The sequence below is a fragment of the Hypomesus nipponensis genome, chromosome 1 (genome assembly GCF_054491055.1).
Source record: "Hypomesus nipponensis isolate SF chromosome 1, ASM5449105v1, whole genome shotgun sequence".
Classification (NCBI taxonomy): domain Eukaryota; kingdom Metazoa; phylum Chordata; class Actinopteri; order Osmeriformes; family Osmeridae; genus Hypomesus; species Hypomesus nipponensis.
Genome location: NC_140361.1, coordinates 28,980 through 54,069, shown reverse-complemented (window position 1 = coordinate 54,069; position 25,090 = coordinate 28,980). Strand labels below are relative to the sequence as shown.

The following is a 25,090-nucleotide window of genomic DNA, read 5'->3' as shown; positions in this document are numbered from 1 at the left end:
TATGTCATGTGTGTGTTGCATCAAGGAGGCAGGGAGTGCTTCCCTTAGATCATCTGCTCCGCCAAAGTCAAACCTACAAGCCCATGTCATGTAACAAATAATGCTTAAATAATAGCCTACAACGTGATTGTCTTGACTCAACTGCATTTACTGCATACGCGTCGCACAACGTATATTGCGCAGCCGCAGGCTCAGCCAAGTCCTGACAAAAAATGGCATCAATCTCGGATATGGGTAGCTCTAACTGGTAGCGGTTGCATTATCTTAAAACGAGAAAAACAACAATTGGAATCCCGAGGACGCTTCGGTTTTCGTCGCTTGAATAGTATAGTAGTAACACTTCTTAAAATGCCGGTAAGTGTTCTGTTTTTGTTAAGCTTTTTGGGAGCAGGGGAGGGGTACTGTACAGTAGCTAAACTACCTTCCTTCCTCCACCCGGCTAACGGAGGAAGATGCATAGCAACTAGCCTGTCACTACGTTAGTCATCGAGTTACAGTTAGGTAACGAGTTGAGCCTGTAATTTTATTTTTATATGGTCGTTATTTGTAATCTGTAATTGCGGTTGTAATGTAGCCGTCTTAATTTGTTTGTATTAGCAATATGTTAGCCTGCTAGCCTAGCTGGCAGCGCTGTGGCTTCTTCTAGTAACAACAGACAACGAAACATCTGTTCGATGGTTGCTATGTTAGCTAACATTGTAAAATGGTTTGAACGCTTATGGTTTGCTTTTGCAGAGCAACAAGATTGATAAACCCGAGAAGCCGGAGATCAGCGACAACGTCAAGGTGGTGGTGAGATGTCGGCCTCTCAACCAGAAAGAGAAAATGATGGCCAACAAACAGGCAGTCAGTGTGGACGAGATCCGAGGCACCATCACCGTCAACAAACTAGAGACACTCCACGAACCCCCCAAAACCTTTACCTTCGACACAGTATTCGGACCAGAGAGTAAACAACTGGATGTTTACAATCTCACAGCCCGCCCCATCATCGACTCAGTTTTAGAGGGTTACAATGGTAAGTATTGTTATTGTCAACACTCTAAATGTTACTGTACGAAGTAAAAGACAAGGAGATCTATAACGTATTCCTGCCACCCTTAAATCGGTTATGTTGGTAGTTTCGTTTAAGTGATATTCACATCACTAACATAATTGAATTTACTGTTTATCTTCAGTGTTACCATTATAACTATCCAATAACAGATTGTTAGATAGTTTTGTTGGATTTGTTTAGTGAATGCTTCTTGTTGTCCATTTCAGGGACCATCTTTGCATACGGGCAGACGGGAACAGGCAAGACGTTCACCATGGAGGGTGTGAGGGCAGTGCCAGAGCTCAGAGGCATCATTCCCAACTCCTTCGCTCACGTCTTTGGCCACATTGCCAAGGCAGAGGGCGACACTCGGTGAGGCAGCCAGAACTCACCGCACCTGGCTTGTCTGACCCTAACCCCAGGAGCTGCCCCCCTGCCAAGAAGAAATGAATGAGCTCAGGGCCAGTTCATCACAGACTCACAGTTTGGATGTTATGATTGTTAATTGACTGATGTTTTTCCGGTCTCTCTTTCTCTCTCCAGGTTCCTAGTACGAGTATCCTACCTGGAGATTTACAATGAAGAAGTGAGGGACTTACTGGGCAAGGATCAGATGCAGAGACTAGAGGTCAGAGTATAACATGGCCAGAACCCTGGAACCTGTAATTATTAGGGCTGTCCCCACTCAGTCGACACGTCGATTTTCTGGTCGATATGCTCTTGGTCGACTAAGATTTTTTTAGTCGAGCTGCCGTATGGCAGTGTGAGATCTGGTTCCCGCTTGGGTCATCTTTGCTGAATTAACTAAATGTTCTCAGAAAATTGTAGACTATATTATTTAAGACAAATAAAGCAACTCTCAAAATATAACTTAAAAGAAAAGGTGTCACTATTTTCCCTTTCGTTGATCTGCGGTTTGTTTTGATATTTTGCACACGGCACCAGCACAATTGGCTGCAGAACTACAAACTCTGCCATAGCCTACTTTGTCTGTGTTATTAGTCAAAATGGCAAAGAAAATCTGTGGTATGGCAGCATTTCATTAAAATACAGTCGAGTCTGGGACGAAACTCGAAAATCTTAGTCTGGGACAGCCCTAGTCATTATTGTTATTTTTCAAAGGATTGTAATAATTGTACTGTCAGGATCGCACTAATATTTGGAGACAAAACCTTCATGACCAACACAAACATATTACCACATCCCTAACTCTGATGCACAAACAGTGCAGTGTAGTTTGCCTGTGACAACCTACCAAACAGATGTATAATATTTAACCTTTTTTGTCATGAGGAATTTAAAAAAGCCTCAAGAACCTATAACGGCCGCCATATTGTAATTTTCTGTACAAAGAAAATGTGTCAAAAACAATGTAAAAAAATCTACTCCTTATGAACCATAGTTCTAATTGACTTGAAACATGGGATGTGTGTGAAGGATACATGTTTTTCAATTTGATATTTAGCAAAAAGAATGTAATACAATATGGCGGATTTATTAGCATTTTGAATTTTCATCTGTTGCACATATTTCATTTATCCTTAAATCAATGCTACATTGACCTATGGTCTGTTCCACACACAAGGAAGACACCACAAAAATTCTCAAGGACCCATAACGTCAGGCTTATGGATTTTCTTGTACAGTCCAAATTTGGGACAGCCTTTAAAACTCATCTGTTGTTGTAGATGTGTAGGATACACGTCTTTCAAAGCTTTATTTAGCAAAAATGAATACAATATGGCTGAATCCGGTGTATTTATGTAAATGTACACAATGCCTCAATGTCTGTGTCAAAAATGCAAATGTCCTTTTGACTGATTATTTTTCTAACCTTGGCTTCAAGATGACATCCCTCTGAAGCACCATGCACAATTTCAACTTGATGTCAAAAGATGATTCAAACTGAGCATAGCTAATACACTGCCCTTTCCATTTACAAAATCTCAGATTGAGTCAACAGTTGATGTGTAGCAGCGTGGATATAGAGTTAGGTTAGGTTGACTTGACATCACATACTCGTAAATCTCCCGTCAGCCAGCTATTTAGCCAGTTTCTCAAGCATTAAATATTTTTTCCCTCTTGTTGTCCAAGTTGCCATATTGTGTTTTGTAGATAAGATCATCCTACATCTAGCCAGCGTGTTCTTGTCTTGTGTGTAGCGTGTTCTTGTCTCATGTGATTTCTTGTCTCATGTGTGTAAAAGTTGTATTTTGAACAATATTGTGAGACTGCTTTGGACACTGTAAAAGTTCTTTCCACGTCAGTGATTGAGTGATTACAATTACATGTATTAACAGAAGTGCCAGTGGCTCCGTGGGTTATAGCGTAGCAGCTGTATCCAAAGGATATGCAGTTTGAATCTTGATAACTGCTGCAAGATGAAACTTTTTATAACATGTACATTTTTTACAGCTATATATGTTTATTATTTTTATTTGGGCACTAGGGGGCACACCTCAGTCTGTCAGTATATGAGAGGTAATCAGGCTAGGACATGAAGCTGGCTAGGAGAAGTGTTTGTACCAAAGCAAAAGGAAGTCGGAACAAGAGAAAGCAGAGTAGGTCATACAGTAGAGTCATACAGAATTTTAGTTTTTCGTCAATCGATTAAACCTACCAAAAAAGCAGAATCTGTTTGGACGTTGAACTTTCTTTTGCCTGCGTACAGCCAGACTTTTATTGCATTATTGTCATTGATGGAAATGGAAATTAGATTTACAGACAACAATCATCGCCATCACAGAAATTAAAACTGCTAATTGTCTTTTTTTTTTTTTTTACATCCATTCCAAGTGGAGGCACAATACAAAGGCAACATAAGCAATTTGATGTTTTTTTCTTCATTAAGAAACACCTAACCCTAATCCTTACTTTTAGCTGGCTACCAGCTTTGTCAAGAAGGCACATAAAAACATTTTTATGTTTTTTTTCTTTGAGTAACTATAATGCTTCTTTTACCCCCGCCCCTTCCCCCCCCTCCTTAATTGGTAGCAGGGTGACTACAGTGTTATTTGCCATGGCTCTGTAAAGATGTAAAATGGCGAAGTAACATATTTAAAGGATTTTGGGTGATTGTTAAAAGCCACCACAGCAAAACATGCTGATTACATCACCGTTGCATTTAATGGATCAACATTTGTTGCTGTGTTTCCTAGGTGAAAGAGAGGCCTGACGTGGGCGTGTACATTAAGGACCTGTCTGGGTACGTAGTGAACAATGCAGACGATATGGACAGGATCATGACCCTGGGACACAAGAACCGTAAGCTCCTTTCCTTGCCCACCGCGCTGCAGACCATACTGTGGTTCTGTGAACACAACAGAAAGGGTTTTCCTGTGTTTTCTTCCTGACCAGGCTCTGTTGGTGCCACCAATATGAACGAGCACAGCTCACGCTCGCACGCTATCTTCACCATCACCATCGAGTGTAGCGAAAAGGGCATGGATGGCAACCAGCACGTCCGCATGGGCAAGCTACATCTGGTGGACCTGGCGGTACAGATCCTAACATCTCACATATAGCCACTCAGATATAACCTCTCTTACCTCTCATATATTACCTCATATATTACCTCTCATATATAACCTCTCAGATACAACCTCCTATATAACCTCAGATATAACCTCTCATATATAACCTCTCATATATTACCTCTCATATACAGTATAACCTCTCAGATACAACCTCCTGGAACCAAACCCTTTCTCTTGTGGTGTGATCCCCCTCCCCTTCCACATGCAGGGCTCAGAGAGGCAGGGCAAGACCGGAGCAACAGGCCAGCGCCTGAAAGAGGCCACCAAGATCAATTTGTCCCTGTCCACCCTGGGGAACGTGATCTCTGCCCTGGTGGACGGAAAGAGCACCCACGTGCCATACAGGAACTCCAAGCTCACCCGGTTGCTGCAGGACTCCCTGGGGGGAAACTCCAAAACCATGATGGTAGCCCACTGAGCAACTCATACACACCAGCTTCCATTATGGCTGCTACCATTCTCAAAACTTCAGACCAAGTTTCCAAGCCCAGGATAATAGGTTGATAGATAATGTGCCATTCTGACTTACCGTATTCACATGCAAGTCTGAGATGTAAGGATGCTCTGTCCTGAGCAGATTATGGCACTGGAAAATTATCCTGTCATTCTTGTATAGAATATAATTTCCAGTTACAGACCGACACTTTCCTGTAAATGCATACCGTATTTTGGGGAAATAAAGCCACTGCTTGTACCCAGATTTTACATATTTCTTGTGGTGGTGCGGCTTATATTTTGATCCAGCTTACAACAAAACAACAGTAGGAACACTTTTTCATGAATACTATTTAAATATTAGTTAATTCCCGGACAATAGAAAACATACATTACGCACCTCCGTTTTCGAAGTGTGTTACACAACGGCATGCTGTAAGACCGCCTATACTCCTGCATTGCTTGGTATAATTCTTCCCGTATCAAGTGCGGCCTATATTCCAGTGCGGTTTATACTCAGTTTTACAAACACAAAGCTCCAATTCTGGTGTGGGGCGGCTTATAGAAAATGCGTCTTTTTCAAAAAATACGGTACTCCTTAAATGTTAGGAATAGGAATTAACCAACTTTCTGTGTCTCTGTCTCTTCAATCTCTCTCCACCTCTTTCATCTCTCATTCTCTCACTCTGTTCCATCTCCCTCTCCTTCATTCATATGTGTCTGCCAGTGTGCTAACATTGGGCCGGCAGATTACAACTATGACGAGACCATCAGTACGCTGCGGTATGCCAACCGGGCCAAGAACATCAAGAACAAGGCCCGCATCAACGAGGACCCGAAGGACGCACTGTTGCGCCAGTTCCAGAAGGAGATTGAAGAGCTCAAGAAGAAGCTGGAGGAAGGTAGACTCTTCACTGGGAGCACAGTTAGCATTGTAAAGAGAAAAGTCTTGACACATTTTGTTGATTTAACAGACGAATGTATGCAAAGTGACATTTGACAAAGAGTTCATATAGAAATACAGCAAAAAATGAAGGATCAGAAGTTCTAACTGTATTTCTGTGGTCAGAATCCAGGAGTTGAGTGGTCATAGTCAAGTCTTTAGCAGGCAAAGGACCACATTTTGGCTACTAGGAACGGTACTACAATATTACACAGTACAGTGCAGAAAAAAACAAAGTTCTCCAATCTACCACGTTTAAATGAATGCTTAACAGTTTACAGCCTATTTCTAAGGTCTTCCAAGCAACTTGTTCCTTAACTAGATATTTGTTGTGCCCTTTAAGGGGAGGAAATCTCAGGGTCAGAAGGCAGTGGGTCAGAAGAAATGGATGAAGGAGAAGATGAAGGAGGAGAGGTTGGAGAGGAACGCAGAAAACGAAGAGGTAAGACTGTCTCACACACACTTGTGTGAACGATGTTTGGGTTTCGAAGAAGACTTTATATTTTTAAGTTGTACATTTTTTTCTATAACCTGTAACAGTGTCTTGCATCAGTAGATAGACAAACAGCAAACAGAAACAGTTGCATGGCCTGATTATCAGCTGCTGATAGGATCAGTAAGGTCATCCTCCCACACACCCCAGCCTCCTCACAGGATATTTCACCTGACGCTTGCTGTGGGTTTGAAGTTCCTCGTTAGCTTAGTGACTCATCACAGCAGCACCCGTCCTCCTGGTAATCACCCCACAGCACTGATGCTTTCCTAGGAACCACCCCCAAGCAACCCTCTCCTAGTAATCACATTAGTAATCACCCCCTTAGTGATCACCCTTGTAACCACCCCTTAGTAATCACCGGAGGAATAACCCCCTAGGAACCACCCAGCAGAAATCTGCTGGGAACCTGCAAAACCTGCTGCATAGTGATGTTCAGGATGTGGTGAGGTCAGGCCTATGAAACGGCAGGAAACTATGTTCATATGATGATCCTCGTGTGTTTCAGTCAGTCAGGCAATCGTCCTGGTCACTGCTGCAGTTCATGACCATGACACAGGGTTGTTGTTGAAGTTCATTGCATATGGGCCAGATTTGGTCATCCGATACAGTGTATTTCCATGGTCTCTGTCTGCATTAGTGTGCCTCTCCTAAACATCTTTTCACTTTGTAAATGTTTATTGCCTTATAGGCTTGCTGCTTTTCAGATCTGATATTTACGCTGTCTTTCACCCAATCCAATTCTTATTTATCCACCCCCTTCTGAACCACCCTTTATTTATCTAAGTTTTCTTTGGGCCTGGGTGTGGGTGACTCTCTAGCCCCTCCCCTAGCAGTAATCTTGGCCTGCAGATGACAGGGTTATGTTTAAGGTTAGGGTTGCAAGTGTAAGACCTGCTGTGAGTAGAACAGCACTCTAACCTTCAACCCAACCTTAGTGATAATCCGCAATACAATCCTAACCCTGCTCCTTTATGTAAATGCATCCCTTTTTTCTCACTATTGTGTATTTCTATCAACTGTGGGGATTTTGAATTTTCTAAATGGACGTGGACATATTTTCCTTTTGTAATATGGACACAAAAGTAAAAAACAAAAAGTAAAAAGACAGAAGCTAAACATTTGAGTAGGTACAGATTGCTAAAATCAGTCAGGGATAGGACATAGATATTCCTCAACTCCTGCACAGTGACCCGGTTGGTATGTGCCACAAAAATATGGCCACTGTGCAGACAGATCCGTAACAACACACTGTAGTGAGAACGCAATGTAATGGGGACCTTGTGCTGGGCTCCCCTAGTACCACATACCTGCAAACTTTTTGAATTAAAAACATTTCATCCACGTGAATCGTGTAGATCCGGAGAGTTTTTATTTCATTCATCCATTCATTTCATTTATGCATTTAGCAGACACTTTTTTTTATTGGGGGGGGGGATACAATTTCCCATAAACGGGAGTTTCAAAAACCTACTGCGGTCGTCTTCACAATAAAGCATCTTTGGTGATACATCAGGCAAGTCATTTGGCCAATCACAATCAAGTGACCTGCAGCTTCTTCTTTGAAAAAGCTACAGTAGTCAGCTTGTCGACCAGTCAGCTTGTCAGCTAACGTAAGATCAGCGAAATGTGTTGCAGTAGCCTACCTACAATGTTGGAGCTAAATACGTTCGTAATTTCATTACGAACACGTAATGAAACAAGACCAATTGGTGTCTGGTTTAATGAGTGATCGAAACACATGCTCTGGTGGATCATTTAACGTTGATTTAATGCAGTCGGAGTTGCCCTGGTCCAGCACATAAAATATTGACAATTGTTTCCAGAATGAGCAAGCTTAAAGAGAAGGATTCAATGTATATAGCACAGCTGGACTCAGGGCTAAGGTGCAAATGGAGCTGGGCCTGGCTAAAGATCGAGGTCAAGATCCATGTGAAGGGGATTTTGGCAAAAAAAATTGGTCCGCTACCCACACAATTAGCTGTGTTGCTCATTCTACAAATGCACGATCCTTACAAGTTGTACCTCATTGTAAAGGTGACTAATCAGGCTTTCCGGCGATATAAAACACAATACCAATTGGTATTATTGAAGTGGAGGAATAATCAACCTAAATAAAGTTTCAGAACTTTTTTTTGTTTGTTGTCTTGACTGTTACCTGACGTATTTTCCTTTATTTTCTTCTCGGGGCGGGGGGGGCTGGGCTGTATAAAATGACACCTTTTTCAGACCTTCAGAGTTTGCAGGTATGGTACCTACAAGTACCCTGAAGTTGTTCTTGTTGGGGAGCTTAGATGAATAGTCCAAGCCGTTAACGGTGGGATACAGATCACACAGCTTCCTCTGCTCCTACACTGCATGTCAGCTACTGTGGGGTACTCTGACTCAGGAGATTAAACACATATCTGATCTTTCTCACAGGTCTGCTCTCTGGTTAATCTCCTCTTGAAGAAGCAAACATCTGTGGTCTATCTACTGGTCTCTCTTAAATTCTTTCTGTCATTCCCCCCCTCTTTCTTTCTCTCTTACTAAATCTATCTTTCTCTGTTATTCCTATGCTCTGTAAAGTCATATAACTTTTCCAGATCACTGAGTAATGTGAAACTCTTTTTCTCTCTTTCTTACTCTGGGTGCCTCCTGTCTGACTTGCTATGTATCTTAACTCAAGAAGAAAGAGGTTGGTGCGAAAATCTCCACAGCTTCTGTTTAGTAGATACAATTATTAACATTTGCATACAGACTGCTGTTTGTTTCAGCTAAAGGATAGGTTAGAGTGGGGGTTAGGGTGGTGGGGTAGGTGCTTTGGCTTAGGGTTTAGGTTACATTGAGTGTTGGAACTAAAGGTTCGGCTCAGTACCATCTGTGTGGCTTGTTTTACCAAACAATGTTAGCATTTTTATGTAAAGCTCTTAAAACATTTCTATCAAAAGATATTTAGATAAAAGATTAACTGTAAGCCTATCTAATTAGCAACAGGGTTAGGGTTACAACCACTAATCACAGTACTGTAATTTTCGGAAATAAAACCATGGTTTATAACCCGATTTAAAAAAATTATTGTGGTGGTGTGGTTTATATTTCAAAGCCGCTTATAGAACGTTTTTATAACAAAACAACAGTACAAACTCTTTTCCGTGAATGCTAATTAAACCAATAAGGAGTAGTGTCGCACATATGTGATCGTTCGAATGCTGGTCTCGCAGCGTAACGTCTCATATATTTGTAGCCGGTGAAGCCACCTCCCTGAAATTCGTTTTTGCAGGTTGGGATGTCTGCTGGTTTCTCAGAAAAAGCGTCTTATTTCCCAAAAAATGCGGTACACGGAATATGACATTTACTACAAATACTGTATCTGTGAGTTTAACTAATTTCTCCAGAAAAGAGACATCCTCCATTTACATGACCACAGTTAAGATATGGCTCCTTTCTGGATTTTTTTACATAATAGTTATAACAAAAATGGTGTGCAGTTCTGAGTAACCCTCCCTTATCTATAAATGCATTTAACAGGGAATGTGATAGAGAGAGATAGTGAGAGAGACAAGCTGTCTGGACTTGTAAAACCATTCTGATAGACAGCAGCTTAGATATGATGTTGTTTTTTAGAAAAACCCATCTTGACATGAAATGTTCCCTAACGTTAAATTCAAAAAACGAATTTCATGAAGCAATTTAAATCTGCCTCAGCTCTCAACTTGGCTAAATATACTGTGAACTATTAATTAACTCCTCCAGGGAAGAAGAAAGTTTCTCCCGACAAGATGGTGGAGATGCAGGCGAAGATTGAGGAGGAGCGCAGAGTGCTGGAGGCAAAGCTGGACATGGAGGAGGAGGAAAGGAACAAGGCCAGGGCTGAGCTGGAGAAGAGGGAAAAGGATCTGCTAAAGGCCCAGTGAGCAGCACTCTCAACACACACACCTCTTGAAGAAACCATCCTTCCTTTATTGACTTCTGAAAGGATGCAGTGAGAGATTAGAGTTCTGTTGAGTAGATATTAGGTTCAAGGCTGTATGTGATCCAAGGCTGTATGTGAAGTGACTGTTCTGTAATTCATTGCCTTAATCGGTTACTAAATCAAAGTAAATAATCCTGCATTAAGTAAATCAACCAACAAACCAATTAATTTAAGTGTGCTGATAAAATGAAGACTTTTGATTGAGCCCTCTGGCCTGCAGACAGGAGCACCAGCTGCTGCTGGAGAAGCTGCTGGCGCTGGAGAAGAAGGTGATTGTGGGCGGCGTGGACCTGCTGGCCAAGGCCGAGGAGCAGGAGAAGCTGCTGCAGGAGTCCAACAACGAGCTGGAGGAACGACGCAGGAGGGCGGAGCAGCTACGGAGGGAGCTGGAGGAAAAGGAGGTGGGAGGTTGGAAGAAGAGGAGGTGGGGAGGATGAGGAGGGGGAGACTAGTAGGGAGTCCACCAACACCCTCACTGACACCACCATGCTATCAGAAACCACTACCATGCTACCTGTAACTACCACCAACCACTAACTGTACAATTACCTGGCAGCCTTTTCACCCCTGCCAGACATAAAAAATACCTCATGACTGTTTCAGAAGTGTTAAGAAGTGTTTTGACATGTCAAATACCAAGCGTAAAAAGGCATAAACAGCTGAAACATATAATACAAGGGGAGGTCTTCATGACATTCAGTACACATCTGCTTCTACAGATGAGGGCACCTCCCCCCAGACAGGATGTGTGGGGTAATGTCATTAACATGTCTGGTTTCCTCTGCTGGGAAGCAGGGGTGAGTCATAGCTGGTAAGGGTTAGGTGGAGGCAGGTGCTGCATCATGCTGTCAGAGTTCTGACATAGTTTGTGCGTTGATTTGAAAACTGAATGCATTATGGTGGATGCCAATGTTATGGGTAGAATGATCATATTTTGCTTGTTTGAAGGATTGAAAGTTATCTTCTGTTAGCTCTTAGCTCAGGGTATTGTTGCTATAGGGGACGCTGCTCCTATGAAATCCAAACTTCAGCGTCAACCTTCTATATTCTTACTCCTATTCAACCTAGTCTGTAAATAGGCTTTCAGAAGCTGGGGAAATTACTGTATTGTTGTTTCCTAAGGTTATTGGTGTATTTCTGTTATGACTCTCTCTATGGTTCGTGTCTGTCGAGGGAGAGACACGGGCCGAACAAATATAGGAACCATGTTTGGAAGGGGAAAAGGTTGTGTGCGCAGCAACAAAGGGAAACCGTTTTTCATTATAAAAGGTGACATTTATTACATTAATGCAAGGGGAATGTTGTTCATTCCACACAGGGGAACAAGGGTTCCTAACTTGCCTCACCAAATAACGCCTCTCTAGAAAGGTACATTGGGTGGCACCCATTCCTTACCTAGTGTTTTTAACAAGTTGGGAGTCGAAATGGTGATGCATAACAGTGATGAGCCAATCACAGATGGACACCTGAATGTGTAAATAAGAGTAAGGGGAGAAATGGAGATTAACACAACTATACGGACACAGTCAGATTTACTGTATATATGTACATGCCATGTAGCCGCTTTCCTTTTAGAAAGTGAGTGCGTACTGTGTGTTCTTGTTGTTTGTTGAAACTGAGCAGCAGGAACGCGTTGACATGGAGGAGAAGTACAGCAGCCTGCAGGAGGAGGCCCAGGGCAAGACCAAGAAGCTGAAGAAGGTGTGGACCATGCTGATGGCAGCCAAGTCTGAGGTGAGCGCTCTCCACTAGCTGTAACCCTCACCGCTAGCTATAAACCTACCCCTCCCCGCAAGCTGTAAACCTACCCCTCCACGCTAGCTGTAAAAATGTTCGAGGTTTCTCAGTTTCAAGAGGGAGAAGAAACTTATCGTATGTGTGTCTGCACACCCAGTCTTGTTTGATACGTCTGTACGATTACAGAGACGTTAACAAAACAATTATGCCTGGCGCAGGGTTGCTGAGATTGTCAGCGTCTCTGGTGTGTTTTTTATACTTTGAAATTCAACCTCGTCACATTACGTAACTTTCTTCTGTGCTAGCTGCATAGTCTAGCAAGCACACAATTGACATTCAACGTTGAAATGCTGGCTGGCAGTCAATCGCTAGCCGTACAGTAAATGTGTAGTGGCTAGCCATAATCTAGCGATTGATTTGCAGAGATTGAGTAATATAATAAAAGGTTAGAACACATGTCACCGTTTTACATGAATTACAACAGTGACCTTAAAGAACTACAACTCTGTATTAACTGCTGGACACGCCCCCGAGCATGGTTTACTGTGGGAAGGCAAGCGGTGCAGAGCTTTAAAACAACGCTGTAGTGGACACACACCGTAACCCTCACTGCTAGCTGTAACACTAACCCTCACTTCTAGCTGCCTGGCACCAAAACAGCCAACAACTAAAAATGGTGATTCCCTTTTCCAAGAGAATTGATTGATAAGTAGTCTTTCTGAAATGAGACGATCAAGCATTTTCCTGGAGAATATGAAGTGCCAACATATTACAAAGCACACACATAGCATGAATGGATACTACATCATAAGAAACATGACACGTTATTCAAACAAAAATAAAATAAATACATTTATAAATTAAATTCAACATTTTACAATGAATAGTAAGCAAATGTGCATTAAAAGTATAAACATTACAAAACACATTATGTAAAAGTAAGCCCATAGAAAAATATAGGACTAACAAGAGGCCTATACTTACCTGCCTAAAGGCAGGTAAACAAGATGGCAGGCAAACAAGAAACATTTAACAGCAACTTGTAAAATATGCAGCAGTGGTAAATAGCTAGTGGAGATGCTACTGGCTTGTAAAGCTAGTTATGCAGCAGAGGTAAAGATCTAGTGGAAATGTTACTAACTTGTAAAGCTAGTTATGCAGCAGAGGTAAAGAGCTAGTGGAGATTTTACTGACTTGTAAAGCTAGTTATGCAGCAGAGGTAAAGTGCTAGTGGAGATGCTACTGGCCTGTAAAGCCACTCAGCGCCAACAGTAAAGAAACAGTACAGACCAATTATCACTCATCCATATTTTGTTCCATATTCATATGACATACAAAACAAGATATTATGCATCAGTTACTTGTTAATTAAATGGTGAATGACAATGTCTTGATGATTAGTCAATTAATCATTCTAATAATTGTTGGATTAGTCGATTATCAAAATAATCATTTGTTGCAGCCCTTATGTAGTGTGGTGGTGTGTGTGTGTCAGATGGCAGACCTGCAGCAGGAGCACCACAGGGAAATCGAGGGTCTTCTGGAGAACATTAGGCAGCTGAGCAGAGAGCTGCGTTTGCAGATGCTGATCATAGACAACTTTATCCCTCAGGAGTACCAGGTACTGAGCTGGCTCCACCAGGGATGTGTGTCTCTACCTGGGATGTGTGTATGTCTCTACTGTGGGACTTGTTTGTACCAGGGACATGTGTGTGTGTGTGTCTACCGTGTGTGTGTCTACCGGGGGTGTGTGTGTGTCTACCAGGGATATGTGTGTCTGTTGGGGGATGTTTGTTCAGTTTCAGTTCCCACTAGTGAGTTTGAATTTGTGTATTTGCTTGTGTGTATTCATATTTGCGTGTGTGTATTCATATTTACATGGTGTGTGTGGTCTTAATGATGCTTGTCTCCTCTGTACAGGAGATGATTGAGAACTATGTGCACTGGAACGAAGACATTGGAGAATGGCAGCTGGTACGTTCAGTAGCAGTAGTGCATCATTGGGAGGAACTGTTGCAGTAGCAGTAGTGCATCATGGGAGGAGCTGGTGCAGTAGCAGCAGTGCATCATGGGAGGAGCTGGTGCAGTAGCAGCAGTGCATCATGGGAGGAGCTGGTGCAGTAGCAGCAGTGCATCATGGGAGGTGCAGTAGCAGTAGTGCATCATGGGAGGAACTGGTGCAGTAGCAGTGGTGCATCGAGGGAGGTGAAGTAGCAGTGGTGCATCATGGGAGGTGCAGTAGTGCATCATGGGAGGAGCTGGTGCAGTAGCAGCAGTGCATCATGCGAGGTGCTCTTAGTTCTCCGCTCATGGTGTTGCTGTTGATCTATTTGTCCAGAAATGCGTGGCATACACTGGCAACAATATGAGGAAACAGACACCCCTACCAGACAAGAAGGAGAAAGACGTAAGTTCTTCCTCATGATTTGCTGGATTACATCCATTAGCATTTCATTATTTTTCTTTCTCCCTCCCTTGACGCCCTTGTGTGTGTGTGTGTGCAGCCGTTGGAGGTGGACCTGTCCCACGTGTACCTGGCTTACACAGAGGAGAGCATGAGGCAGTCTCTCATGAGACTGGAGAGGCCACGCACCTCCAGGAGCGCCAAGAGTGGCAGGCCCAAGACTGGACGCAGGTAAACATGCACTACAAGCAATCAACAAAAGCAAGCTGCTCTTCTTGGTTAAGTCTTTCAACATTTCCATGCTACTGTCTGTTCCTGCCCCCTGGGAATAATAGGCACAGGGTGAAACCAAGACATCTGCTAGATAACTGGCATAAAGGATTTATACAATTGTGAATGTAAGGTAATGGGATGACTCTGCAGTAATGCTTGCTGCCAATAAACGCCTCTGTTTGAGCAAGTCTCCACTTAGAGATCCTCTTTGATTTAAATGATGGAAATGTTCTTCTCGCCAGAAGTTGCAGTTCTCAGAAATCATGAAGCTTTATATCAGTTATCAGTTGTCCGGGGTGAAGTGATGAATGTATCTCTACAGGAAGCGCTCTGCAAAGCCTGAGGCGGTGATCGAGTCGCTCCTGCAGTGAGTTGAAGACGGGGACCTGCAACGCCACACTGGAACAACAAGAGGCCAAGATCTGGCTCCTGAACGTTGTTTAAAACATGTATGTGAACACACTGTAATGAAGTGAGAGGATCAGGGAGCACCCACTGTAGGATTTAGACACAGTGAGATTACTTAAACTTTTTTTGTTTCATAACATTTTTGGCTTCCTTAAGAGGGTCTTAATGTGTAATGTTTTTTGCAGTAGTGTCTGCACTGTTCCTCCTAAACAGAACCGTGTTCCTGTCTGTGATGTCTGGGGGTTTCCTCTGCCAAACAGTCTGTTCAATTTCCTTCAGGATGGTATAGAAATGGGCAAAAATAAAAGTTAGAAAACCAAGAAAATACACTTCCTGCAATTAATCACAGTGTACGCTTATGGGCGGTAGGTATTTTGCACCTCTATGTAGAGAAGTTTGAGTTGTGGAAATCAAAAATGTGCTTTAAGCTTTATATGTTTTAGGTCAGAAAGGTAGGACATGCATGCTGGACAGGTCCTATGGTTAGGGTCCTATGGCCATTTGCTCAAAACACATTGTTTTGTTTCATTATTATTCTTGTCTTTATTGTGCAGCATAGTCGAAGCAGAGTGACATTCTGTATTATACTGTATGTCTGAAATGTTTACATCTATTGATGCCCTTTACCCCCGTATACTGTATTTAATTTATTAAATTATTTTACATGTTTTATCTTGCTTTGTGTATTTTTTGTGTATATTTTTTAGTTAAGGTATTGGTGGTTGGTGTTCTGGTGAAGTTGGCAATGTGCAGCTCTGCCCACAGTTCCATTCATGTGTGTTCATATGTTCACAGATAAAGCAGCTTTGCTACCTATTGGTACACACTTATACTTTGACAAACTGATGCCGAAACTTGTGGTTAAGTACTAAATAGATAAACTATACACAACTACTGGAGCATCAGATACTGTATTTATGCATTTGCATGTTTGAGAATTATTTGTATTTATTAATTAGTAGATACAGTACACATTATTTCAGAAGTAACATGTTTTAATAAATAAGGTTTAGAACTTAAATAGATTGTCATTCTTGAACTATGCCTTAAAGAGTATTAACCTTTGGGGTTTAGGATTTGGAGTGAGAGTGGTTTGTGCGGTAGAGCTTTTTAGCACAATCCCTGACTTCTATCAGCAGGGCTCTCAGCTCGTACTGGTCCTCGCAGTGTGGTACATGGCATGTGGTGTTCTAGAAGAAAAACAATTTGTCAGAACCAGCAAGTCCATCACAGGTCCCTGACTTCCATGGTTCTTTCAACCGGAGCTGTCACCTGAAGTGTGGGGATGTTGGGCCCTTTAACATGCATAAGGATCAGTGGTGCCATGTGAATTCAATCCCTAAATCATTGCCCTAAATCAGTCCAGTGTAGCTACGTCCTGGTGCAGGACTAACAAGGCATTTCAATGTAAAATCCCCAGTGACATTTATGTTTCTCTAGGGCTAGTGTTAATCCAAGACTGTAATACTGTTTAGTTAAATGCTTGCCACAACCCTGAATTTGGGTGCAATCTACACTGATCATTAGATTGACATGTAAACCTTTTACTTTAGAGTCCCAGAGACCCGTTAGACCCTACCCGGCTAAAGGCAACGGTCAGTACAATCAGATTTGTTTGTTACCATGGTGAGCCTTATATATTCTTTCAGGCTTTGCGGCAACTTCCAATTCATCACCCCAAAGTCCTCTGACTTGATATGAGACAGGATCTTCCCAGCAAGGCAGAGGGAAGTGTTCTGAAAGTAAATAGTATTTAAATAATACACTCATGCATAAATCGATTGTTCCATTTGTAGCAATATTTTGCAGAAAATGTAATAACAGTCAGTGACATGCTAAATTGATGTCAAACCTACTGCAAGTGTACTCTGTCAGATTCATTTTGATCGGTCACTTACGTTACACTGCTGCAATATGGGCAGCTCCTGAACAAACTGGTTCATAAGTTTCTACAGGTAAAAAAAGTAAAATGTTAGTAAGATAGTAGTAGTCTGTCCTAAAGAAATGAGAAGTGTCCTGTAGCTTTACAAGGAATCCTCAGGAGGTTTCATCGGTCCACTACCATGTCTTCTTACCTCTGTATAGGTTTTGTTGGCTTCTGTGATGATTTCCAACAGAAGCTGTTTTTGTTTTTTGTTTTTTGAAGTTGGTGCAGAGCAGACCAGCACAAACATGAGGCAGAGAAAACTCACAGTCTTCATGGCTTGGAACAACTGTAGTTCAGGGCAGGAGGTTAGGGATGGAACCAGGTTAACTTTAAACATAAAGCCCTAGCCACTTATATTGACATTAAATGCTGACACTCACTCAGAGAATCAGATGAGATGATTCAGATTAGAGCAGCGTCACAGTGACATGTCTTCCGTTGTCCTATTAGGTCGGGACTTTTGAGTTGGTGCAGCTCAAACTGAAAGTTTGATAACAGGCCAGATGTGATGCTGAAATCGATTGTACTATATCAAACAATGCCATTTTATGTTTCTTGGCATAAAAGAAAAGTAAAAAAAGATGAACTCTAACATTATCAGATGAGCTAATGAGTCAAAGATTGAATTCCAACCCAGTTTCTACAAAAGTAACAAACCAGTACTACTCCCCCAGGTGAATATAACACAGTCTATATCACGTCCACATGCACGGATACTATAGGTTACAAAGCTCTTAAAAAAAGGGAACAAAAGGGGAGTGCTGGATACTTGGGATGGGGTTAGCTGGGGTGCCCCTGACATGTACCAAAAGAAAAACCTGGATTAAATTTGACCAACACTGCATATCAATGGTTATGATGGAAAAGAGAAGGCCAGAGACTAGTTTCGCAGCCTAAGTTGCCATAGTAACCGAGTTCGAACTACGTTGAACTAGCTTTATGGAACCTAATGAACTAGAAATGAGTCTGACTAACTGACATAAGTCTGGCTTATTCGGTAAACTCACTTTATGGAACAGGCCTCTGATCTTCTTGACGGTCCCAGTGTTGTTGAGCAGCTAAAACATTCTCTTTGTGGTTTAGTACCTTCATCATGGTCTCATGATCATCTGGTCTCCAGCACAATGTTTGCCAATTTAACAGAGATGGCAAAAGTACACATATCCTTCAGTAGAAGTAGCAGTACAGCTACTGGCCAGGTTTCCCAGATTTGTTAAGAAGCTCTTAACGCTAAGAGCTTCTTGGGAGCGTTATAAGAGTGTTCTAATGCGTTCTTGCAATGCTCCTAAGAAGCTCTTAGCGTTAAGAGCTTCTTAATGAATCTGGCAAACCCGGCCACTATTGTTTAAAAACACTGGTAAAAGTTGATGTACTGACTACACTTTTTAACTCAAGTTCAAGTCTAGAAGTGTGGGCTCTGACATAAGTAAAAAGCAGCCATTAGAATTTGTTTAAAAACATTTTTTAATCTTAATTTAATTAAATTAATTGAAACAAGATCCTTGACAGAGCATCTCACACAACATGGTACAAAAACAGATAGTGTTGACATGCACTTATATACACAAAAATCATGATACTACGGACACACAAGATGTTAGAGGTTACTTTCCTAATTGCAAGTGTCCAGTTCTAATTCCACACTCTATTCCATTGCCGTATACTGTATGACAGGCGACCACCTCTCTAAATAAATGTCCATCCTGAATTGTAATTTTGCTGTTATATTTTACATACAATTGACAGCTTTGACTCTTTGGGTCCATTGGTCTGGGGTGGGTGGGGTTTAAGCCAGTTCTTTGTAATAATTTTATGGGCTACTAATACCAGAGCTCTGAGCATATACAATTTGGTTTTTTCCCAACCCTCTTAAATGTGTGTTCCCTAAAATGAATTTCTGTGGATGAACTAATATGTTAAATCCCAATATCTCTCCAATTACTCTCATTACCTCCTACCAGTATACTTGGTATTTTTGGGCAGTCCCAAAAGGTGTATGAGAAATCTCCAATAACTCCACACCCTCTCCGGCAGAGGGGGCTAGACCTCTTGTCATAGCCATATATTTCAAAAAGTGTTTTGAAGTACCGCATTCTCAACTTCCAGGCAAATTTCCTCCAAATTGGACTATTTAGGCACCCAGACACCCAGGACTGTTCCCACTTCTCAACCGGGATAATGGTATTGGCCTCCAGTTCCCATTTATTTCTCACATCTAATGTATTATCTGTCAAATCCAAGTGAATTCTGTATAAACTAGATATTATTTTACTTGTGTGCTTTTGATTCTCAGCCGCTTCAAGCCAATCTGTTCAAAATTAGATGGTGAATTTTGTCCCATTCCTTATGTGTCGTCAAATAGTGATGTATTTGAAAGTACCAAAACAATTCATTAGGCGCAATTCCTTATTGGGTTTGAAGTTGTGAAAAAGCCCTGAGTGTCATACCCTCAAATAGATGGTTTGCTATGGTCAGACTTTTCCCCGGCCATTCAACAAACGCCCCTGTCCATTTTTGCAGGTAGGAAGTCACTAAAGGAAGCTATATTGGTTACTGCCCACATTGCTGCGGTCTCCCGGTCATGAAGATTCACCCTCTACAACATCCAGAAGATCAGGAGTTACCTGTCTGAGCACTCCACCCAGCTACTAGTCCAAGCACTTGTCCTCTAAAAGTTGGACCACTGCAACTCGCTGCTCGATGATCTCCCAGCATGTGCAACCCGCCCTCTCCAGAGCTCTTCTCCTGTCTGACACCCAATGGTGGAATCGACGAATTTGGTCCAAAAAATCTCCAAAACCAGTCCAAAACAGGCCCGTAGAGGAATTGGCCTGATGAACAGGCCAGTTCAAGTTTGGGGCCTTTGGGGCCTTCCTAGGCAGAGTTATGAGCCCGACAAAAGGGCAGGGCGAATTTGGTCCCAAAAATCTCCAAACACAGTCCAAAACACGCCCGTAGAGGGGACTCTGATGAACAAGCCAGGCCAAGTTTGGGGCCTCTGGAGCCTTCCTAGCCATAGTTATGGGCCCGACAAAAGGGCCGGGTGAATTTGGTCCAAAAAATCTCCAAATCCAATCCAAAACACGCCCGTAGAGGGGACTCTGATGAACAGACCAGGCCAAGTTTGGGGCCTCTGGGGGCTTCCTGGGCAGAGTTATGGGCTTGACAAAAGGGCAGTGCGAATTTGGTCCAAAAAATCTCTAAATCCAATCCAAAACACGCCCGTAGAGGGGACTCTGATGAACAAGCCAGGCCAGGTTTGGGGCCTCTGGAGCCTTCCTAGCCAGAGTTATGGGCCGGAAAAAAGGGCAGGGCGAATTTGGTCCAAAAAATCTCCAAATGCAATCCAAAACACGCCCGTAGAGGGGACTCTGATGAACAGACCAGGCCAAGTTTGGGGCCTCTAGGGGCTTCCTAGGCAGAGTTATGGGCCTGACAAAGGGGGAAAAAGAATTTGGTCCAAAAAATCTCAAAATCCAATCCAGAACACGCCCGTAGAGGGGACTCTGGTGAACAGGCCAGGCCAAAATTGGGGCCTCTGGGGCCTTCCTAAGCAGAGTTATGGGCCCGACAAAAGGGCAGGGCGAATTTGTTCCCAAAAATCTCAAAATTCAATCCAAAACATGCCCGTAGAGGGGACTCTGATGAACAAGCCAGGCCAGGTTTGGGGCCTCTGGAGCCTTCCTAGCCAGAGTTATGGGCCCGACAAAAGGGGAGGGCGAATTTGGTCCAAAAATCTCAAAATCCAATCCAGAACACGCCCGTAGAGGGGACTCTGATGAACAGACCAGGCCCAGTTTGGGGCCTCTGGGGGCTTCCTAGGCAGAGTTATGGGCCCGACAAAAGGGGAGGGCGAATTTGGTCCAAAAATCTCAAAATCCAATCCAAAACACGCCCGTAGCGGGGACTCTGATGAACAGGCCAGGCCAAGTTTGGGGCCTCTGGGGCCTTCCTAGGCAGAGTTATGGGCCCGAAAAAAAGGGGAGGGCGAATTTGGTCCAAAATCCAATCCAAAACACGCCCGTAGAGGGCACTCTGGTGAACAGGCCAGGCCAAAATTGGGGCCTCTGGGGGCTTCCTAAGCAGAGTTATGGGCCCGACAAAAGGGCAGGGCGAATTTGGTCCAAAAAATCTCCAAATGCAATCCAAAACACGCCCGTAGAGGGGACTCTGATGAACAGGCCAGGCCAAGTTTGGGGCCTCTGGGGGCTTCCTAGGCAGAGTTATGGGCCGGAGAAAAGGTCAGGGCGAATTTGGTCCAAAAAATCTCCAAATGCAATCCAAAACACGCCCGTAGAGGGGACTCTGATGAACAGGCCAGGCCAGGCCAAGTTTGGGGCCTCTGGGGGCTTCCTAGGCAGAGTTATGGGCCCGACAAAAGGGGAGGGCGAATTTGGTCCAAAATCCAATCCAAAACACGCCCGTAGAGGGGACTCTGATGAACAGACCAGGCCAAGTTTGGGGCCTCTGGGGGCTTCCTAGGCAGAGTTATGGGCCCGACAAAAGGGCAGGGCGAATTTGGTCCAAAAAATCTCCAAATGCAATCCAAAACACGCCCGTAGAGGGGACTCTGATGAACAGACCAGGCCAAGTTTGTGGCCTCTGGGGGCTTCCTAGGCAGAGTTATGGGCCTGACAAAGGGGGAGGAAGAATTTGGTCCAAAAAATCTCCAAATGCAATCCAAAACACGCCCGTAGAGGGGACTCTGATGAACAGGCCAGGCCAAGTTTGGGGCCTCTGAGGGCTTCCTAGGCAGAGTTATGGGCCGGAGAAAAGGGCAGGGCGAATTTGGTCCAAAAAATGTCCAAATGCAATCCAAAACACGCCCGTAGAGGGGACTCTGATGAACAGGCCAGGCCAAGTTTGGGGCCTCTGGGGGCTTCCTAAGCAGAGTTATGGGCCTGACAAAGGGGGAGGAAGAATTTGGTCCAAAAATCTCAAAATCCAATCCAAAACACGCCCGTAGAGGGGACTCTGATGAACAGACCAGGCCAAGTTTGGGGCCTCTGGGGGCTTCCTAGGCAGAGTTATGGGCCCGACAAAAGGGGAGGGCGAATTTGGTCCAAAAATCTCAAAATCCAATCCAGAACACGCCCGTAGAGGGGACTCTGATGAACAGACCAGGCCCAGTTTGGGGCCTCTGGGGGCTTCCTAGGCAGAGTTATGGGCCCGACAAAAGGGGAGGGCGAATTTGGTCCAAAAATCTCAAAATCCAATCCAAAACACGCCCGTAGCGGGGACTCTGATGAACAGGCCAGGCCAAGTTTGGGGCCTCTGGGGCCTTCCTAGGCAGAGTTATGGGCCTGACAAAGGGGGAGGAAGAATTTGGTCCAAAAAATCTCCAAATGCAATCAAAAACACGCCCGTAGAGGGGACTCTGATGAACAGGCCAGGCCAAGTTTGGGGCCTCTGGGGCCTTCCTAGGCAGAGTTATGGGCCCGACAAAAGGGGAGGGCGAATTTGGTCCAAAATCCAATCCAAAACACGCCCGTAGAGGGCACTCTGGTGAACAGGCCAGGCCAAAATTGGGGCCTCTGGGGGCTTCCTAAGCAGAGTTATGGGCCCGACAAAAGGGCAGGGCGAATTTGGTCCAAAAAATCTCCAAATGCAATCCAAAACACGCCCGTAGAGGGGACTCTGATGAACAGGCCAGGCCAAGTTTGGGGCCTCTGGGGGCTTCCTAGGCAGAGTTATGGGCCGGAGAAAAGGTCAGGGCGAATTTGGTCCAAAAAATCTCCAAATGCAATCCAAAACACGCCCGTAGAGGGGACTCTGATGAACAGGCCAGGCCAGGCCAAGTTTGGGGCCTCTGGGGGCTTCCTAGGCAGAGTTATGGGCCCGACAAAAGGGGAGGGCGAATTTGGTCCAAAATCCAATCCAAAACACGCCCGTAGAGGGGACTCTGATGAACAGACCAGGCCAAGTTTGGGGGCTCTGGGGGCTTCCTAGGCAGAGTTATGGGCCCGACAAAAGGGCAGGGCGAATTTGGTCCAAAAAATCTCCAAATGCAATCCAAAACACGCCCGTAGAGGGGACTCTGATGAACAGGCCAGGCCAAGTTTGGGGCCTCTGGGGGCTTCCTAGGCAGAGTTATGGGCCGGAGAAAAGGTCAGGGCGAATTTGGTCCAAAAAATCTCCAAATGCAATCCAAAACACGCCCGTAGAGGGGACTCTGATGAACAGGCCAGGCCAGGCCAAGTTTGGGGCCTCTGGGGGCTTCCTAGGCAGAGTTATGGGCCCGACAAAAGGGGAGGGCGAATTTGGTCCAAAATCCAATCCAAAACACGCCCGTAGAGGGGACTCTGATGAACAGACCAGGCCAAGTTTGGGGCCTCTGGGGGCTTCCTAGGCAGAGTTATGGGCCCGACAAAAGGGCAGGGCGAATTTGGTCCAAAAAATCTCCAAATGCAATCCAAAACACGCCCGTAGAGGGGACTCTGATGAACAGGCCAGGCCAAGTTTGGGGCCTCTGGGGGCTTCCTAGGCAGAGTTATGGGCCGGAGAAAAGGTCAGGGCGAATTTGGTCCAAAAAATCTCCAAATGCAATCCAAAACACGCCCGTAGAGGGGACTCTGATGAACAGGCCAGGCCAGGCCAAGTTTGGGGCCTCTGGGGGCTTCCTAGGCAGAGTTATGGGCCCGACAAAAGGGGAGGGCGAATTTGGTCCAAAATCCAATCCAAAACACGCCCGTAGAGGGGACTCTGATGAACAGACCAGGCCAAGTTTGGGGCCTCTGGGGGCTTCCTAGGCAGAGTTATGGGCCCGACAAAAGGGCAGGGCGAATTTGGTCCAAAAAATCTCCAAATGCAATCCAAAACACGCCCGTAGAGGGGACTCTGATGAACAGGCCAGGCCAAGTTTGGGGCCTCTGGGGGCTTCCTAGGCAGAGTTATGGGCCGGAGAAAAGGTCAGGGCGAATTTGGTCCAAAAAATCTCCAAATGCAATCCAAAACACGCCCGTAGAGGGGACTCTGATGAACAGGCCAGGCCAGGCCAAGTTTGGGGCCTCTGGGGGCTTCCTAGGCAGAGTTATGGGCCCGACAAAAGGGGAGGGCGAATTTGGTCCAAAATCCAATCCAAAACACGCCCGTAGAGGGGACTCTGATGAACAGACCAGGCCAAGTTTGGGGCCTCTGGGGGCTTCCTAGGCAGAGTTATGGGCCCGACAAAAGGGCAGGGCGAATTTGGTCCAAAAAATCTCCAAATGCAATCCAAAACACGCCCGTAGAGGGGACTCTGATGAACAGGCCAGGCCAAGTTTGGGGCCTCTGGGGGCTTCCTAGGCAGAGTTATGGGCCCGACAAAAGGGGAGAGCGAATTTGGTCCAAAAAATCTCAAAATCCAATCCAGAACACGCCCGTAGAGGGGACTCTGATGAACAGGCCAGGCCAAGTTTGGGGCCTCTGGGGGCTTCCTAGGCAGAGTTATGGGCCGGAGAAAAGGGCAGGGCGAATTTGGTCCAAAAAATGTCCAAATGCAATCCAAAACACGCCCGTAGAGGGGACTCTGATGAACAGGCCAGGCCAAGTTTGGGGCCTCTGGGGGCTTCCTAAGCAGAGTTATGGGCCTGACAAAGGGGGAGGAAGAATTTGGTCCAAAAAATCTCCAAATGCAATCCAAAACACGCCCGTAGAGGGGACTCTGATGAACAGACCAGGCCAAGTTTGGGGCCTCTGGGGGCTTCCTAGGCAGAGTTATGGGCCCGACAAAAGGGGAGGGCGAATTTGGTCCAAAAATCTCAAAATCCAATCCAGAACACGCCCGTAGAGGGGACTCTGATGAACAGACCAGGCCCAGTTTGGGGCCTCTGGGGGCTTCCTAGGCAGAGTTATGGGCCCGACAAAAGGGGAGGGCGAATTTGGTCCAAAAATCTCAAAATCCAATCCAAAACACGCCCGTAGCGGGGACTCTGATGAACAGGCCAGGCCAAGTTTGGGGCCTC

The 25,090-nt window shown here is 44.5% G+C and overlaps 2 protein-coding genes across 4 annotated transcripts; one reads left to right on the top strand and one right to left on the bottom strand.

The window, feature by feature from the left end:
• Positions 1 to 178: 178 nt before the first annotated feature.
• kif3a (kinesin family member 3A) lies at positions 179 to 15,890 on the top strand. 3 transcript variants are annotated; one of them, XM_084698827.1, is made up of 17 exons: positions 186 to 354; positions 736 to 1,018; positions 1,264 to 1,408; positions 1,580 to 1,664; positions 4,195 to 4,300; positions 4,394 to 4,533; positions 4,781 to 4,978; positions 5,735 to 5,909; positions 6,294 to 6,392; positions 10,179 to 10,335; positions 10,619 to 10,799; positions 12,022 to 12,132; positions 13,631 to 13,756; positions 14,056 to 14,109; positions 14,474 to 14,542; positions 14,640 to 14,770; positions 15,135 to 15,890. In XM_084698827.1, exons 1-17 carry the CDS (start codon positions 349 to 351, stop codon positions 15,181 to 15,183), a joined length of 2,115 nt encoding a protein of 704 aa, XP_084554953.1. In that variant the 5' UTR covers positions 186 to 348; the 3' UTR covers positions 15,184 to 15,890. The 3 variants fall into 3 exon arrangements, with proteins under 3 accessions (XP_084555136.1, XP_084554953.1, XP_084555216.1); XM_084699090.1 differs by having other exon boundaries at positions 13,598 to 13,756; XM_084699010.1 differs by lacking the exon at positions 14,474 to 14,542 and having other exon boundaries at positions 179 to 354; positions 13,598 to 13,756.
• Positions 15,891 to 15,959: 69 nt separating this feature from the next.
• LOC146301742 (uncharacterized) lies at positions 15,960 to 17,453 on the bottom strand. The gene is made up of 4 exons (XM_084699193.1): positions 17,296 to 17,453; positions 17,119 to 17,169; positions 16,843 to 16,956; positions 15,960 to 16,410 (listed from the first exon to the last, which is right to left on the bottom strand). Exons 1-4 carry the CDS (start codon positions 17,419 to 17,421, stop codon positions 16,291 to 16,293), a joined length of 411 nt encoding a protein of 136 aa, XP_084555319.1. The 5' UTR covers positions 17,422 to 17,453; the 3' UTR covers positions 15,960 to 16,290.
• Between the last annotated feature and the right edge of the window lie 7,637 nt (positions 17,454 to 25,090).